The 18,867-nt window shown below is 51.5% G+C and overlaps 1 protein-coding gene across 2 annotated transcripts in view; it reads right to left on the minus strand.

Moving 5' to 3' along the window:
* KAZN (kazrin, periplakin interacting protein) overlaps positions 1-18,753 on the minus strand; it is a 123,554-nt gene extending 104,801 nt beyond the window's left edge. Inside the window, exons 1-2 of one of the 2 annotated variants that reach the window (XM_025048543.1) lie at positions 18,645-18,753; positions 7,992-8,183 (exon numbers count right to left, since the gene is read on the minus strand). In XM_025048543.1, the coding sequence (XP_024904311.1) occupies positions 7,992-8,127 (136 nt within the window). In that variant the 5' untranslated portion in view covers positions 8,128-8,183; positions 18,645-18,753. Of the gene's footprint in view, positions 1-7,991; positions 8,184-18,644 lie in introns of those variants that run through there. The other variant, XM_025048544.1, reaches the window with a different exon arrangement.
* Between the last annotated feature and the right edge of the window lie 114 nt (positions 18,754-18,867).

The raw sequence follows: 18,867 nt of genomic DNA on the forward strand, positions 1-18,867 counted from the left end.
GGGGTCGGGGGGAGGGGACTGGTTTGGCTGCCTTTCCAACGCATAGAGTCAAGACATCGATGTGAAAAACCCCATTAGTCACTCAGGTACAAAAACCTAGAAAAAGTAAAGGAGTCAAAAGGGACAAAGAGATGTAATGGTTGTCAGTCACCAGAAGCCCAGACTCTATGGCAGATTCTGGATATGATTCTATTTAAAACGCTCTTCGTGGTGGACGCAAACTAATTTCCACTTAGAAAGCCCGCCTCCCTCTATCCACAGCATTGTGAGTCTCCGCCCACATGACTCTGGGCTTGGCCATGTGACTTGTTCTGGCCAATGAGACATCAGCAAATGATACAGAAGATGGCTTGAAAAGCACTTATGCAAAGTACCACCACAATCTAAGATGTTGACAACAGGGAAAAATGGATATACGGGGACTTTGCAATTTTTCTGCAAATCTCAAACTACTATAAAAAATAACATTTATTATAATTATTTTTTAAAAGTACATGTGCACTAGAGCACGTGCCCCTTCTGGGAATCCAGCCACCCTGTGAAGCAGCTAACCTGCTGGAGACACGTGGCACCAGACAGCCACCAAGAGCAGAAAAGATTCTGGACACTTCTGCCACCCGACCATACATTATTTCAACTGGATCTAATTTAGAGTCTAAGAAGCTTTCAAAGGGGACTTGTTAACTATTAAAAGTAGTCAATAGTGTATTATGAAGATGTTCTATTTGTAGAGTCAAAACTCTCTGGGAGCTTCTACTGAATTCTAAGATTTGCCGGCTAAGAGTCTTCCGCTCACAGCTGTGGGTCAGAGGGGCTGGCTTTGGGTGGGCCCCTGGGGCCATCAGGCTAGCTTTGGGGGCCTCATGTAGTTTTATGCGTGTGACTTACTGAAGAGGAGCACAGAAATTCAACCCAGCAGGAAGGAATGAGACAAAGAGTGGAGTGCAGATGTGGGAAGAGAAGCAGGAAACATTAAGCTGCTTTTCAAACCCACACGTCGCTGCAGAGACAAAGGATATATGCCTAAGAAACACGGTGGGCAGAGCCATCCCGGCATCGATGACACATCATTCTATTCGACAGCCACTGGGGCCACCTACTACCCCATTGTCTGCAGGCCTGGTAACATTTGTAAAGGCAGCCAGGCCACAGCCAAACCTGCTAGGAATGTAAAGGACACTGGTGTCTCCTCTTGCCCAAGACCTAAGACATTCTCTGCACTTTAGAACTCTTCACAGCAGGAGTGTTTGTGGCATAGATTCTTATCCACAGGCCTGGTTGGCCATTAAAAGGATATCTATCAGTCAACCAACTTGCACTGAGATGACATGGGTTCCACGTGTGTCTTTGGGTTCTGGGCAGGGCCTGAGTCCAGTTTGCCTCAGAATTCTCTGGGCCACAGGCATGGGTTCTAGTGTGGGGAAGTCTTCAGGGGACATTTGTTGAACGAGCAAATTAAATAAGGCTTGGTTCCTTCCAAGGAACAGAGGGTAGGTGACTCATTATGAGCCGGGGGACAGGCCTCAATAGGCCTAATTCCTTCCGCTAAAGAGAGTTAGCTTGGGCATCGTCTCTTCTCCCCCGCACTCAAGGATCGTCTGCTTCGTTCAGATAACAGGGCCAGCTCTGTGCTTGTGGCTGTGCCCTGCAGGAGCCCGACGAATGGCAAGGCCAATAGGAAACAGACGTGCCTCCCTGTGTGCCAAGTCCTGAGGAAGGTCAGCATCTCGGGCTGTTATGTACAGGGAGGAGGGGCCCTTCTCAGTTTCCTGCTGTAACAAATGACCACAAATTCAGTGGCTTAAAACAACACAAATTTATAATCCTATAGTTCTGGAGGTCAGAGTCTGAAATGGGTCTCACTGGGCTAAAATCGAGATGTGGGTGGGGCTCCAGTTCCTTCTGGAAGCTCTAGGGAGGGAATTTGTTCTCTTGCCTTTTCCAGCTCCTAGAGGTGCCCCCATTCCTTGGCTTGTGCCCCTTTCTCTTCCTTTAAAGCCAGCAATGGTGGGTCGGGTCTTCATGCTGAATCTGACCTCTGTCCTGTAGTCATGTCACTTTCTCTGTCTCTGACTTTTCTGCCACTTCTTTCACTCTGAAGGACACTTGTGATTGTATTGGGCCCCTCAGATAGTCCCTCCCAACACTAGGACATCTAATTAGCAACCTTAATTTCCCCCTGCCATGTAAACTGCCATATTCACATGTTCTAGGTATTAGAATGTAGACGTCTGGGGGTAAAAGGGCATGACTCTGCCAACCACAGGCCTTGAACGATCAGGCAGGGAAGGTCTAGGAAGGTTTCTGGAGGAAGCAGAGACTGAACCAGGACTCGGAAGAAGAGTGACTGTCAAGAGGCAGGGGGAGAAGGAAGAGCCAATGCACAGACTGAGAGGAGAGAAAGGGGAGATCCACAGGCACATCTGGGAACCACATGTACAAAAAGCACACGTACGTCCACGTGCTAAGAGAGAGATGAGGCTATAAGGGCAAGAAGTGGGCGGGAAAGGGAATTGGGGACATGGGGACACCCCATTTCTTATACTGCCTCCATCCACTCAAAACTTCCGTGGTCCTTGAACTGAAGCCTGTGGCTTTTGAGGTTCATCATGATCATCTCCCACCTATCGCAAAGTCTCCATATGGTGTGTCCCTCCCCCCACCCCATACATGGGCTGGTCTTCTTGTCTTTGCTCAAGCTGTTTTCCCTGCAGTAATACCCTCTCTGTCCCTGCTGGCATCACCTAAGGGCTCCAGAGCCACCCTGCTGAAGTCTGAACCTGGCCCTAACTAGGTACTGCTGTGTAATCCTGGCACATTCACAGCCTATCTCTTAGGTTTGTTGTGAGGACTCAGTGAGCCAAAGTTCTGCAGCGTGTGGCATATCAAAAATACTCAAAAACGTGAGCTGTCACCGCCATCACCACCACCAATAACATTTCGGAGGGCCCAAAAGGGAAAAAAAGTAATAATAAAGTAGTTATTATTACTTTCGTAATAATACTCTGATGCCATTTGTCTCTTTTACCGTGTTAGTATTTACACTATTGGTACAAAAGTAATGCTGGGACATCTTAGTAGTGGCACCGGATAGTATAAGAAGTCGTTATATTCTGCCTACTATGCACTCGTAGTTGGAAAAAAAAAGTTTTACTTAAGAATATCATTGAAACAATAAAAATTGTTAATTTTATTAAAACTTGGTCCCCAGGTGCAAGTCTTTTAATCAAATGGAAATTATATTTAAAGCTCTTTTGCTGCACACCCAAGAACATTGGCTGTCTCCAGGAAAAACATCAGCATGACTGTTTGGGTTGCTAGCTAAACTAGCCACTTTTTCATAGAATACCATTTGTACTCGAAAGAACGACGAACGTACAAACTATGGTGTCTGGTAAATTACTGAACTAAGTTAACAAGTGAAGTAAAGTGAGCCTATTACTTGTAGGAAAACAATCGACAGCATTTTGTTGCTAGCGATAAAACTGAAGCTTTTGAGCAAAAATGAATATTTTGGCAAACGCGACCTGCCAATGACTTTAGTAGCTTCTCAATACTTGACTTTTTAAATGAGATTAATGGTAATGTTAACAGATGTGACTTTTTGATATTGGGTAATGAAATATGTCAACATTCGGAATACCTGCACCACTCAGTGAACCCATATTTCCCAAATGATCAATGCCAGATGTTAAAAAAACCACACGTGGGTACAAAATCCGTTCGAAGCGCAAATTAGACCAATGGCTTTGTCCACTTCAACATATCACAAAAATAAGGTTTCAGATACCACACTGCAGCAAACCTCTAAGAAACTACCATTTTGCGGGTTTTGGTGTAGCATCAAAGAAAAATATCCAGTTATCTAATATGGAAATTAATATACTCCTCCCTTTTCCAACTGCGTATCTGTGTGATGCCCGATTTTCAACCAAAACAAGAAATCACAGAACTTGACTGAAGGAACAGAAAGGAGCATTCGGCAATCTTTTATGAAGTTAGACATTAAAGTTTTTGCAAAAACGTAAAACAATGCTGCTGCTGTTCTCATGCAAATCTTTTTGTTTTGGAAAAAATAGTTATTTTTCATTAAAAAGTTTTACTTTTGTTAACATGGGATGGGGTTTATTTTTGTTATTTTAAAATAAATTATTGAAGATTTAGACACGTTTTCAGTTTTAATTTCTAGAATGATAAATACCGTTAGATCTAAACCACATAAACAAAAGCTCTTTGAGGTCTTCAGTTTTGTAAGGGTGGGCCAGACCAGGAAGTTCAAGAAATACTGTCCTAAGAAGATAAACAGATTTACAAACACAGATCTTTAGTGTAGTGATGTATAATGGCAAACACAAAAAGAAAAAAGTGGAAACCACTTAAATGTCCAATAATAGGAAAGTGGCTAAATAAATTATGGTGCTTCCATTTGGTAGAACATTATGTAGTCATTAAAAATTATATTTTCCAAGAGTATTTACTCTTGTGGGAAAATGCTCAACACATTTGACATGCCATTAAGTGATTTTAAAAGGAAAGAAGCGAATTTTCATGATCTTTGTTTCTGAAATGCCTTGATTCTTGAAGTAATCAGTAAAACTGAGGGGGGCCTGGGGAAATCAACAGACACCCCCAGAGAGGTCCCAAAGAGACTTGGGTATGATCTCACATGCACCCAAGTACGCGCACGATAACTCCATTCTTTCTTAAATGATCATTCAGGGACTCTGCCTTTAAACTCACAGTGAAACCCAGATCCTAAACCAAACATTCCCGGACTGATCCCCAGAGAAACAAAGGAAGCTTCTAAACCCTACTGTCCCCAAACTAAATTCATTTCATTGCTTTGATGTTGGATCCATGAGCTCATGTTTTGGGTGTCTGCTTGACTTTCTAATCCCTCACATGCTGGAAAATTCTGGTCTCATCCAACTCCAAACCAAATACGGGGGGTGGGAAAAGTGGGGACCTAGCTAGAGTGGAAGTCTTTGGGGGCTTTACGTGTTCCTATTGCAGAGACACTGGTTTTTAACAAGGGTTGCCCAACGTCTGCGACTTACTTGGCTTGTGCATTTATCTTTATTCTCCTCATTATGGGTCTATAAATCCCTTTTCGTGCCCCAGCCTACTTCTGCCCACATCTGTCTGCAATTTACTCACCACGTGCTACGGCAGGGGTGGAATCATCTGATTTATGACTTTGCAGGATGCCAGGCAGTACTCTCGGTGGCTGAAAGTGCCCACTTTCCTGCTTTTCAGGAACACGGCTACCTTGAGCTTGGATGGGCTCAGGAGCTCTAAGATCTGAGCCACCCCTAATGGGAATTAGGAGACCTAGCAGACCCAAGGAGGTCCGCCAAGGCCCCTCTCATCTGATATTCACTAAATAATTGCACTAATGGTTCCAGGCACTGGGCCAAGCACTGGATATCTCATTTAATCCTCACGAAAACCCTCTGAAGTAGCTACTATTATTAGCCCCAATCGTAAGAAAAACAGAAATTATTACTGCTACCCTCGGCAAGGGAACTATGGTTCAGAGAGGTTGAGGAATTCACTCAAGGTCACATTGCTAGTAAGTGGTTCAAGCCCAGAACTGACACCAGAGTCTGCGGTCCCCATTACTAGCTACAATGGTGTCCCGTCTCTCTCGTCCAGGCGGTCTTCACCCCCCCAGAAGAAAGATGAGATGTGTGCGTGCAGTGGAAAAAGTTTCTGACTGCTGCTAATTAGCTCCGTACCTTCCGCCCCGTCACTTCACCTTCCCCAGCCTCATTCAGGTGCCTCCATCTGTGAAAAGGGGTTACCGCCTCCTAGCAAGACTGAGGTAAATGATAGACCAGGTGCTCAGACCAGTGTGGGCACAAAGCAGGTGCTTGATAAAGCTTTTTTTTTTTTTTAATTTAAATGAATACCACAAATTCTCATTGACGCGATTACTGTTACTACAAAGGAGCTGCCCCGCCTGGCGGACCTCTGGGTCCTTCCCCGCGGAGACCTTTTGATGGTGGATAAGAAACCCTACACCACAGTGTGAGGAATAGTGGCTTGCTGTACAGCTCCGTGCCCCGTGGGCGGGGGGGTCGGGGAGAAGGGCGTACGTTACGCGAACAGCCGGCTCTCCCTGTGCCACCTTAGCAGACAGTATCTCATTTCAGGCACCATTACTGTCCTGCCACTCAGATCAGGGAACTGAGGTTTGGGAGGACAGGCTGTCTGTCCCACGGGCTAGGGAGGTGGGGTAAATGAGCCTCTGCTCACACCCCCGGCCCGTTCCTTTGGGCCCAGAAACAGTAAGAGACGTTTTTCTAATCCTCGCGGGTCCAGAAGGATGAAGATGGGTAAGAAGAGTTCTTTCCCTGGCAGCCTCTCTGTCACTGGAACAAACGCCGGCAGCAGAGGTGGCTGAGATGGCATTTGGCTGCTTCCGGAGGCAGTCCTGACTCTCCACTGGTTCACAAAACTTAGTGAGAACAAAGGACATGAGCTCACCCGGGCCGGGTCCAGCGGCACTTTCTAAGGGATAGTCCCTGAACTTGGGGCTCCATCTTTGTGTTACGAGGCCTCTGGTGAGCTGCCCACAGCCACCCGAGGAGAACACCCAGAAACTGTCTGAGTGGTCCCCTCAGACACCCCAACAGAAAAGGGTCTCTCTGCCTTTAAGAGTAACACGCATTGCTGAAAAGAGCTCATAAAGGATGCTGTGACGCCTCGGTAAGGAATCACCCTCATTTCAATTTCCTAGACTTCTGGGGGTGATGGAGAGTGGGGCGCAGGACAGACAGCCTGCTTGGCCAGGGTGCGAGAGTTCTGCTGCCCACATCTCACCTCCGGTCTGGTCAAGGGAACATGCTAGGACAGAGCCGACTCAGTGTCCCCCGACACCCCTGGACAGAGACCCCCAGGTAGAAACGACATTTCCTAGCACCCCCTGCAGCCAGGCATGGCCTCGTGACCAAGCCCCTGTAAAGGGAATCCCTGGCCTTCCATTTCGACTCCCTCCCTGGGCCTCTCACAGGCCGAGGGCGCAGACAGCCCCAGGCCAAGATGCAACTCAGGAGGGTTGGGGAAGAGAGAGAGAGAAACGGGTTCTTCCAGCCACTGTGTTTTGGGGTCTGTGCAATTGACCCGATTAATCAAAAATTAATGTTTGAAGCTTTGGCTTCAAAGATCAAGTCGTCAGAGAGTATTTATCGTTCTAGTAAATAGTCAATGGAAAATAGGTGGCTGAGTTTTACTGCCTTTTCTTCCCCCAGGACAGAATCAAGAGAATGAAGGCAGACCTGTCTCTTCTCTCCCCAAGGCTTCCTGCTGGAGTTTTAGGAGCACTGTGAAGAGGTGGCTTCCAGCCTTTCTCAGATGACCTTTTGAGACCCCTGCCCAACCCCACAAGCGTGGCAAGGGGCTTCTAGGAAGATAAGTTGTAGCCGCTGGTGTCCCAAGTGGGTTCACGGTCCCTCTCGGCAGGAGACGACCTGGCACCTACACTGTGTTCTCGCCCAACTCCTCCCCCGGCCCAGGGCCGGACGCCGCCCTTGTCTGAGGGGTACTCCTCTGGACCGAGCACCCTGATTAGGGGCCCAAGCCCTCCCCGGAGAGCGTGAGTGAGGAGCGGGGACCGACGCGTCCTCCAGCAGGGAATCCAGCACCCATACACTGTCCGGTGAGCGGGGTGGCGAAAGACCCCGAGGGTGCCAGGAGAGGGAAGAGGCGGCTGCTGGTCAAAAATTCAGCAAAGCCCCACCCGCCTGCCATGCACGCCTTGACCAGCCCCGATGGAGGACATGTGGCGGTCACACGGGAGGAGGAAACGACAAAGGTGCTCAACCCTGCAAGAGGCAGCCTTCCACCCACAAAGGAACAGGGCGGCCGCGGCTGGTGGTCTGGGAGCCGGGAAACCCCCGTGTCCACATCGGTCCCCAGCAGAGGCCAGACCCTGGTTCCCTGGCCCCAGGCGAGGGAAGGGAGGGGACCTCCGGTGACTCGTCACTCACCCTGCAAGGCTTCTTTGGCTCTGGCTAGCTCCTGCTCCTTCTGGACCAGCTGGACCCTGAGCTCGGTGGCTGAGAGGACCTCGGAGGACTTGCCGCCCTGTGACTCCTCCAAGTCCTTCGTCAACATCTCCTTCATCTGCCGGAGAAGGTGGACTTCCTCCTGGAGCCGAGACACCTCTTCCCGCAGGAGCGCTAGGGGAGAGGGGCACAGGGTTAGAGCAAGGGGACAGTGGCTCAGGCTCGCTCACTTTTTCTGGGGACAGTTCAAGGGTGCTTTGGCTTCTCCTATTTGCTCTGCTTTTGGGAGCTTTTTCTACACATGTATAAAAAGAAAACCCCCCCAAAGACACCACCTATTCCAAAGGGGCCCCCATCCGGTCCTGGGTACCCCCTGAGCCTGCAGAGAGAGCATGCCTGGTGGGACCCCCACACCCCACCAGATTCTCTAGGGCTGCTGTCGCTGCACCAGGAGCATCCACTCCAATGGCCAATGGTCTTCCTACCTCCAGTGGGAAGAGCAGGAGAGAGAATGAAAAGCTGGCGCGAGTCAGCATTATAAGCCCGGGCCAGCAGCTTGCCCAGGTCAGCTCTCTGTGCATGACCCCATTTAATCCTACCAAAACCTCCTGCGGCAGGTACTGTCCTAACCCCCATTTCACAGATTGGGAAGTCAAAGATCGGAGAGATTAAGTAGCTCCACGAGGTCCTAAGATTAGTAGGTAGCAGAGCCTGAGCTCCCAGTCTGACATCAGAAAACAGCCCTGAAGAGGCACAGTCAACACGTCTCACGAACAGAGCCTTCGGGAGCCCGGCAGAAACAGGACGTCCGCATTCACACCTGAATGTGCAGGAAAACGGGTTCTAATGAGCAGCAACGACAGCTCTGGAAGGTCCCCCAGCGTCATGGCCAGCATCACGGCCCCCAAAAGAGCTGCCTTCCCTTCTTCACAGGTTTCTTCCTGTCAGTCAGTCTCAGCCCCCCTGTCACCTCAAGACACCTGAGCGGACCCTGCCTGCTGTACCATTTGCGCAGCACATTGGAAAACCTGCACAAAACCCTTTACTACTGCGGGAGGCCCACGTGCCCACCGTCTGTGTGTCCAGTGCGCACAGCTCCGAGAGCGGCCTAGTCATACTGCTCCGTCTTATTCACTACAGGGCCTCAAGTGCCCCAGTGTGTGACGACACGTGACAGGCGAATGACTCCTTCCACCCATCCATCCACCCAGTAAGGGTTTATCGGCACCTGCCACATGCCAGATGCTGCTCTAGGTACTGGGGACTCCCGGGTGAATGTCACAGACAGATTCCGCCCTCAGGCTGGCACTCCCAGACCCCACCGTGAACCGCTCCAGGTACTGGGGACTCCCGGGTGAACGTCACAGACAGATTCTGCCCTCAGGCTGGCACTCCCAGACCCCACCGTGAACACGGGTAGAAGGACCCCAAGCCTGCACCCCAGGGAGGCAGGCCATCTGCAAGGGAGTGCCTGGCTGCTCTGATATCGATCAAGGGCAGGCTGGTAACTGTCTAAGTCCCTGAGCAAAACTGCAACGTCGATTTGCTCTTGGGGCCCCTCCCCAGCCCTTAATGTAGGCCGCCTATGCCGCAGGCCCGGCAGGGCATCCAAAAAGGAGCAGGGAACACCCTAGGCCCCAAGAAGCCTCCAGGGAGTAGAAGGAGCACACACAAGTAAGCATAATAAAAGCGAGGGGCCACCATTGTGCTTGGGGCACAAGGACATTTGAGACGGGTCTTGGAAGATGGGGCGGGGGAGGCGGGCGGCAAGCAGAGAGAAGAGCGTGAGCAAAGGCCCGAAGGCTGGAGGGACAGAGAGCCCCCCCACACCATGACCGACGAATGGGTACGAGGTGAGGACGGGCAGGAGCAGGCCCGGAGGGCTACACTCGCGACAGCCTACGAAAGGTTTTAACCCCGACCACCCCCCGCTGTGCCCCAGCCCTGACTCGCCATCTCCAGCCCTGCTCAGGACTCTGGAACTTCCATTCCTTCTCCCTGACAGAGACGGAATGTTTGTGTCTCCTCAAAATTCATATATTGAGACCTAATCCCCAATGTGTGTTTGGAGGTGGGGCCTGTGTGGGTTGATCAGGTCATGAGGTTGGAGCCCTCAGGAATGGGATTAGCGCCCTTACAGCAGAGACCCCAGAGAGACCCCTCGTCCTGCCCGTCCCTTCCACCGTGTGAGGACGCAGCAAAAAGACAGGCACCTATGAACCAGGAGGAGGGTCCTCGCCAGACCCCGAATCTGCCAGCGCCTTGATCTCGGCCTCCAGAATGTTAAGCAGTGCATTCCTGTGGTTTATAAGCATCCCGTCTATGGTGGTTTAGTTACAGCGGCCCAAACGGACTAAGACGCTCTCTCTCCATCATTCCTCCCCAATCGCCCATCCTGCCAGAGTCTGTTTCCACTCGACTGTCACCAAAAGTCTGTTTCGCAATACGGTGTGAGTGACTGCTAACGTATCTGTGCACGTAGAAGGCAGGTTTGTTTCGGTTTGTCATTTAAAAAAAATTTTTTTAGAAGCATGACTTCTGGACTTGCTCAAATCGCCCCGAGGAAGCCACAGAAGCTGTTGACTGCGTTTACGCAGACCACAGAGGATTCCAAGAGACCTGGTGTCGATCGCAATCCTGGTCGGGGCCTCTGTCATGATCTCATGCGAGCCAGCCCCATCATTTCTCCGGGTCTCAGTGGTCATGTACATTGCATGGGGATAATGCTTTGCTAGATGGAGCAAATAAAATAAAGCAAAGCAAAACAAAAAAACCCCAGATGCACGATTAAATTTGAATTTCAGGTAAACAACAACAAATTTTTTAGTATGTCCTAAACATCGTGTACATATTTCCACTAGAAATTTATTCGTTGTTTCTCTGAAATTCAAATTTAACTGGGCGTGCTGTGTTTTATCCAGCAACCCTACTCCCAGCCCATGGGGATTCTGGTACAATGAACCGGGGCAATCCCCAGGAGTGGGGCTCTGCTGGAGCACCCCAGGGGTAAGGTGGTGAAGGCACAGCCCTCTCTTCATCCCTGCACTGAAGTGGGAGCAGAGTGCCTTTCTCCTGGGCTACCAGTGGCAAAGGCAGATTTTTCCTGAGCTCACCATTCTAACAGGTGTACCTGACATGTAGGCCCCGCCTCTCAAGTCAGGCCCTAAATAAACCAGAGGGCGGGACAGCAGGTGTGGCAATTGCAGAAGCCAAGTCTTAGGAGACCAGGCTGGAAAAACAACTTCATGGAAAGAGAGAGCCTTGTGTAAGCTTACTGACTGCATCTGTCCTGACTGGGTGTGTAAACCCAGATCTCACACACCCTGGACCTCTGCAGGGGCAGAGATGCATGGCAACACAGATGGCAGCCACAGGCAGCCTCACAAGACTGTAGCTCGTTTTTGGGTTCCAGGACAGTGGGCAGGCACTTCCCCTTCCTGGGCCTACGCTGCCTCACCTGTAAAATGAGACACGTGTCATACACTTAAATGAGTTTAGCACAGCGAGCATAGGGGGTGCCCATCACACCTGCACCCCCCTTTCCCATTGCATTAGAAGAGGTGACCACAATCCTTAGAAACGGTGAAGCAGCCGGCGCCGGGTGACCTGCGCTTCTGCTGCAGGGGGACTGCTCCCTTGCCGTGGGACACTGGGCAAGTTACTGTCCCCTCTTTGGGCCTTCATATTATCAGTGCCCTTAGAGGGACCTACTCTTTATAAATCTAGATGAATACTAACGATGATGCATTTCCTCCCTTGGCAAGAACAGGGTCTCTGCTCAAGCTGACAACTTCGCTGCTCTGTAAGGAAGCCACTAAAAGTCACAAGTGGCTATTTAAGTGTAAATTAATTAAAATGACTAACTCAGTTCCTCTGTTGCACTAGCCACACTTCCAGGGCACATAAAGACCACGCCTGTCGTTGCCTGCAGTTGTGGTCAGTGCAGGTCCAGAGGGCGGAGGCGGAGAAGGGAGGAGGTGGTGCTCCTTAAGCACCTGGTGCTGCACATGGACAGCAGAAGCCCGGTGGCGAAGGCAGAGGGGCTGCTGGGGAGGAGCCGCCGTTTCTGCCCTGGCCCAAGGACAGAAAAAGGAAAGACCAATTGTGTACCTTTCTGCAGACGCTGGGCAACCACAGCGCTCTCTCTCTACCTGGGGCAGGATGGCGGGTGGTAAAGAAAAGCCCGAGTGACAAAAAAGCCACAGACTCGGCAGAGCTCCCCAGGACGCCGGAAGTAAGTGTTGCTGGGGCAACAGCTGCTCTCCTGCCACGGCGAAAAAAAAATTACATGCAGGTAGGCCATGCAGTGGAAGCCTCCAGGGGCCTCTTTCTCAGGGCAAGGTGTGGCATACCCACTCAGAGGTAACAAAGGGAGCGTGGGCAGACCTTGCCCTTCTCCTGAACATCTCTTCTGTCTGCAAGAACAATGAGAACCTAGTGCTTAAAAATGCCATTTGTCAGCCTGCCTTGCAACTAAGGTCGTCCATGTAACCCAGTCCTGGTTGGTGAGGTGTAGGACAAAGTCCCCAAGGAGTACTACCTTTTAAGAAAAAAGGGCTTTCCCCCTTCCCTGCTTTCTTGCCTAGAAAGCAGACTTGGGCTGGAGCTTCAGCAGCCACTTTGTAACAAGGAGGCAATATGCACAGGGCCAAAAATACGCCTCGGTCAGCATGGCTCAGAATGAAGACTTGGAGCAGCATCGGCCAGGCAGGGCTGCCTGGCACGAGAGTCTTTGCTTTCTCTGCCAATTTTCTAGCTCAGCAGAACAAACCGCAGCAGCCTTTGCGGGTCTGTGAGGGTCTGTGCGGCTCAGCTGTGGAATCCAGGGAACGGGGGGAGGAGGAAGAGGAGGTGGGGACTGTGGAGGAATCAACGTGGCCGAGGAGGGAGGCGACCGCTCTTGGCCCTGGGAAAAGGCCCGGTTTGTGACAGGCCTTTTCCAGGCTAATGTTTTGTGAGCTCACACAGGCAGGAGAGGAAGAAGAGAGGGAAGAAAGTTACTTTTTGAGACTGTAGGGCACAAGGCAACGGGGGACCAAGAGACCTCTAAGGTCTCCCGATGAGTTGTAGGTTTATAAGCCTGCCTCCCCAAGCCAAGATCTCAATAATAATAATTTTATAATTACAGTGTAATCACTCCACAAGTTATATAAGTACCTATTATACTATTTACCTGAAACTATAAAAAATATATATGTATAATTAGAGCATGTCACAATAACAATCGCTCCTTTACTAACACTTTTTGAGAACCTACTATGTGCTCCAGGCTCTGTCGTGTTTTACATGTCAACTAGTTTAATCCTCACAATAACCTCATGAATCTGATCCCAGTACCATCACCCCGTTTTACAGATGGGGAAGCTGAGGCACAGTCAGGTGACTTGACCAAGGTCACACAGAGTAAGGAGCAGAGCTAGCGTTTGCTAGGGGCAGTCTCGCTCTAGCACCGTCTTAGCTCCTGCACTGTACTATTTGCAGGAGCGGGTGACACAGAGGTAGCCCCAGGTCTCAGCAGGCTCTTTGGTGGATGGCGATGGAGGCGGGCATGACCCCAGTGGGGTATGAGCTTGTTCTTGTTTCCCACAGTGGGGCTGGGTCACAGAGAGCCAGCCTCTCCCTGCGTGGTGCTCCAGGCCCTCCACCAGGGGCCAGTCCCCATGCAGTTCCAGAAGAAGGATGTGGCCACCGAGCCAGCCTGTCTGATCCACGTGGGCAGGGGCTCTGCTCTGCTCACCCCGGACACGCAGGGCCTAGCCCAGTGCTGGGCTCTCGGCAGGCATGCGAGGACACTGCCGAGGCAGAGGTGGGACAAGCAAGCCTGGGGTCAGCCAGCCTGGGCTCAGTCCTGCCCCCACCCGCCACTTCCTTGAGGCAAGTGACCTCTGAGCATATCTGAAAATGGAGCCAAGACCAGTCTCCCAGGCCTGTGGTAGACATTAAAAAAAGCAATCATCTAAGTGGAAACATGACAGAAGTTTCTAGATGAGGGCCAAGTGCAGCTCGTCGTGATCATTATTACAGAAAAGGGCAAACCTCCCTGATGTTCCAAGGGAAGGCCCCGGCCTTGATAACCGCAGAGCCCAGACCCTGGGCCTCCCACCCAGAGAGGGGATTAAATGGCTGAGGCGGCTGAGTCACCCTGTCTGGAGAGTAACCAAAGACGAAAGAGCTTGGGGGGCTCTGAGTGGAGGCCAGGCTCTGTGAGGTCAGTGAATCCAGGATGGGAGTGACGGTCCCTGCCTGCCCATCATGGGTGGACACCTTGAGAAACAGCCGACGGCACTGCCATTTCCTGAGCACCAACTGTGCTGAATGCCACACACGGGATTATAGGCTTCATCTCAGTGGATCCTCACGGCATCCATGCAAGGCTGGGGTGACCCTGTCGTAGGCTCAGTGATACCGGCGGGTGTGAGATCAAGCCCAGCTGCCATGGACAGGTCCAGCAGCACCTGGTAGGCTGCGATCACTCCAAAGACCCCGACACCGGGACCGCTATTCTTACTGTTACTGGGTTTAGGACACATCCGGTCTAGGTGGGAGCGGGTGTGAGATCAAGCCCAGCTGCCACGGACAGGTCCAGCAGCACCTCGTAGGCTGCGATCATTCCAAAGACCCCCAACACTGGGACCGCTATTCTTACTGTTGTTACTGGGTTTAGGACACATCCGGTCTAGGTGGGGGTCTTAGTACATTGAGATGATGCTTGTTCTAAAAATTAAGCATACGATTGCCCTTGGAGGGTTGAAAAATTAAGATTGAGGTACAGTGATTCATACGGGCAACATCACCGCACGAGATGGGCTCCCAGGCCCTGAATCTAAGCAGTGACAGGACCAAATGCATTATATGTACAAAGGAGCTGGGATCCTGAAAGGGCAGTCAGGGAGGGGGTCACTGATGAGCCCATCGCCCAGGGCAGAGGGGGTGCAGGCCTTCACCAGGGATGTAAGGGCCTGCCCTCTGTTCTCCTGCATTTCCTCAGGGGTAGCGCACGGCGAGAAAGAGGCATGTCTCGGCCACACCCCATATTCCCTTGCTTCTTCATTTTGTTTATCATCATCATCATCGTGGTGATAACAGTAATGGTTTTTGAGCCATTCGTGCACATCAGAATGGTTCTAAGTCCTCACATTAATTCTAAAGCCTCATAATAACCATCGGGGATGTGCCCACTCTACAGGGGAAACTGAGGCACGGAGAGACCACGTGGTTAAACATAGGTGGTCTGGCTGCAGAGCTTTTGCCTGTAATCGCTGAGTGATATTATACCCCTTCTGCGGGTACAGCCACCGGGCTGTAGGCTGACCCCCCAGGCAGGGAAAGAAAGCCTCATGCTCCCTCTTCAGGAGCCCTCAGACCCTCCTGGACAGGTAGCACCATTTGCATCCTTTCCCCAGCCTGGAAGGCCCGAGGTCACAGAGCCTCGGCTTCTTGGCTAAGCTGACCCAACATCTGAGCGGAGCCGGCAGTGCTAAATTTAGAAAGCCTAGGACAGCAGGGAGCAGCAGCAATGCGGCCCTCCGTTCCAGCCTCAGCCCCAGCCCCTGCCCTGGCTCGGAAGGGTCCTCAAAACTCTGTAAGTGACTGGAGCTGCCACAGGGAAATTCAGCCAGGTTGGTCTTGAACGTAATGGTTTATCTGTGGAGAGAGAAATCTGGGAAGCTTACTTAGCCTAGGAATAGCAGGCTCAGGGGCAGGCTTCCACTGGCCACCCTGGGCCTCTGAGACAGGGTGAGGCAAGCCCTGGCATCACTTCCTTCTGGTTGGTAGCCCCCTCAGGCCCGGCTCAGGTGCCCCTTCCCTGGCTGGTCCCTGTGTGAGGAGCCGGAAACAGCCCTCTTGGACCACCTCTGCCCCCGTTCACCATGCATTCTCTCTCATCCCTACCCCAGTTCCGACGCCACGTAAAAAACGACCCATTAGGCCATAAACAGGCCTGTGTTCTCTAGGCCTTTGTTATATGGCCCTGAAGCTATATCGCACTCACCCAATACTAGAATCTCAAATAACAACCAGCCACTCCTCACCATACTGATCCCAAGGCCGCTCCCAGGCTTGGGAGAGCTGCCTGATAACTCTTACTACAATACAGGTGGGGTGGGGGTGGGCATCACAGGTACCGGGTGATACAACCTTTGTCTTTTTCTCATATTTCACAGTAATTATCTTTTCCTTTGGGTGTTGTTTAATACGTCTTTCTTGCAGAGGTTGTTCTAACATAGCTGCTGGCGCCAAACCCACCCTGGACCTGACTGCCAGGCGAATCCTATTCCATGATCTCAGGGGGCCCACAGTTCCCACGGGAGAGCTGTGCCCACCCAGCTCCACGACCCCGGAAGCCAAGTCTCTCTAGGCCTCTGCATCCGTTCCTCACCCCTTACTAAGCACCGACTCAGCAGCAACCGTGTGCCAGGCACCAGCAATGGAGACAAGCCTCCTGCCTTGGAAGGGTGATGGTGACAGGTTCAAACGCGGACACTTCCCGGGGAAGTTGAGGCATTGCAAACCTCCAGCACACAGCTCCCTAATTCTCCGACAGGATCAGCACTGCAGAATGCAGTCCCTGCGGGGAGCCTGGCCTGACCCCTGTAACATGCGTTTGTCACTCGTGGTCCTCCTGTGTCCACTGATCTTCAAGTCCAGGAAGGACAGATTCTGGCAGCCTTTCTCGGCCTGTGGCTTCATGCTGCCACAGCACTGACAGCCAGTAGGAACCCCACAATCCTCTGTAAAAATCACTCAACAGGTGATTCTAGCTCCAAGGGGAATGTGAACCTCCAAATACACCACACAGCTGTAAGTGGGAGAAGCAGGCATTCTCCTGTCACCTGGGTGGCCGAGTCCCTGATGGACAGCAGCAGCAATGAGAGCTCGGTCCCAATGCCCAGGCCTCCTTGGTGGCCCTGAGGAGCCCATTCCTACTCGCTTGCTGCACAGGAGGGATGAGAGAGGAAACGGCTGGCCTCTCTCCAGGGCCTGGCCAGCTGCCTCCTCTGGCCTTCACTGGACACTTTCCACTGGGACGTAGAAGCCGTGAGCTGGGGCCACTTAATTGTGTCAGGTGGGCTGATGGTGGCTGTCTTGGTGCAAGGAGGAACCTTATCCCTCTGGTCAAGCTGACCCTCACAGCCACTGTTCCTCTGAAATGCTGGCTCATCCCACCTTTTCAGAGTTCCTCATTATCCCTCTCTGGATGGGCAGCAGATGTTTCTGTCCAGCTGACATCTATGCCTCCTGTCTTTTCGACATAGCACCTCCCTTTTCCTTTAGGGAGCCACCCACGCAACGCCAGTGGTTCAGGGGTGGAAAGGGACCCAGTCTGGCCAATCAGAGCACTGACTTACCCTGGCCCCTGTGATTGGTTCAGGAGGGGGGGCACATGACCCAAGTCAGTCCAATCAGAGTCAGTGTCTAGACCAGGTGGTGTTCTCTTTAATGTTGGCCATGAGGATGGAGCCTGGAGATGCTGGCAGCTATCTTGCCACCGAGAGGGGAGCACCAATAAAACAAAGACCGGATTCAGATAATACCCGTGTCCCGGATCATACCACTCCTGGAGCCAAGATCTACCCCTGGACATGAGCCAATACATTCTTAAGCCAGTTTGAGTTGTGTTTTTTTATCTCTTGCAACTAAAAAAAAAATCCTGATAAATGGCTCCTGTCAGGGACCGTTTCTGGGCACCCAGCATCCCCACAAACTTAAAGGCCATCTGCAGTGTGCTACAAGCACTCTAAGCTACCGCTCTCCTTCAGAAACTGGACAAGCAAAATGGACACTGCAATGGACCTCCACGAAAACAGTGAGCACTCACTTCCCTGTGCATTTCAATTTTAGCTTCTCTCTGACTGCGGTAACCAGTCCCCCTGGCTTGACATCCTGGAAGGCACAAGCTTTCAAGTTCTGCGCAAGGCCATTTCCAGACTTCTTCTGCCCAAATCAGCCTTTGTCCTTTTCTCCCACCTAAACGGGTCTGCAAATACCAACCCCACAGCCACTGGGCACCTTCCTCTGCCTCAGGGTTCCAGCTCTGGTCTGAGTGTTGACTATGTGCCTGGCACTGAGCCCTGGCCCATCAAATTCTCTCGCCAAGCCTGTGGGGAGCTGTGCGAGCCTTCTCTCCATTTTGCACATCAGAAACGGAGGCCCGGACAGGTGCACTGGCTAGTTCAAGGTCACAGAGCTGGTTCTGGTGGCACAGCCAGATCCCAACTGAGAAATCTGTCTGATTGCAAAGCTCATATTCTTAACCACCGGATGAGGCTCCTAACGCTAAAAATACCATGCCGTGCATATTTTTTGAACTAAATACCAGGACAGAGAGCCTGACAAACGGGCACAGAGATGGAACTGGGCCTTTCTTTGAACTTTTAGTAAAAATGGCCGAGTCCCCCATCGTTGGCTCTTGCAATAAGCTTCTCCTCTCCCAAGGCCTCACTCCTAAAGGCTGTGTCCAGGAGAGGGACAGCAACCACTGGGGGACAGTGACTACTTCCTTCTCCACCCTCACCATGCATGACTCTTACCTCTCGTCCCTCCTCCCTCTTTTCCACCATCCAGGAAAAGAAACAAATTACCAAAACACAAAGAGGAAAGTAAAGGAGAAGGCTGGGCATTGGTTCTACCCACCAATTGGTGACACAGTCCATGCATGCAGTGAACACAAAACTCAGCGCAAACCAGGAGGAACTCACTTGACCGAGGTCTTGCCACTGCAGGGGAGAGCCCGGCCCTCACTTTCTTTCCCACCCCTGAGTCTGAGTCAGCAGCAAAACACCCATGTCTCAGTTTCCTTCTCCACCCATCGCCAGAATGCACAGGGCAGACGGAAGCTGCCTGTCCCACTTGTCAA

This window comes from Pteropus alecto, unplaced genomic scaffold (assembly GCF_000325575.1).
Source record: "Pteropus alecto unplaced genomic scaffold, ASM32557v1 scaffold125, whole genome shotgun sequence".
Classification (NCBI taxonomy): Eukaryota; Metazoa; Chordata; class Mammalia; order Chiroptera; family Pteropodidae; genus Pteropus; species Pteropus alecto.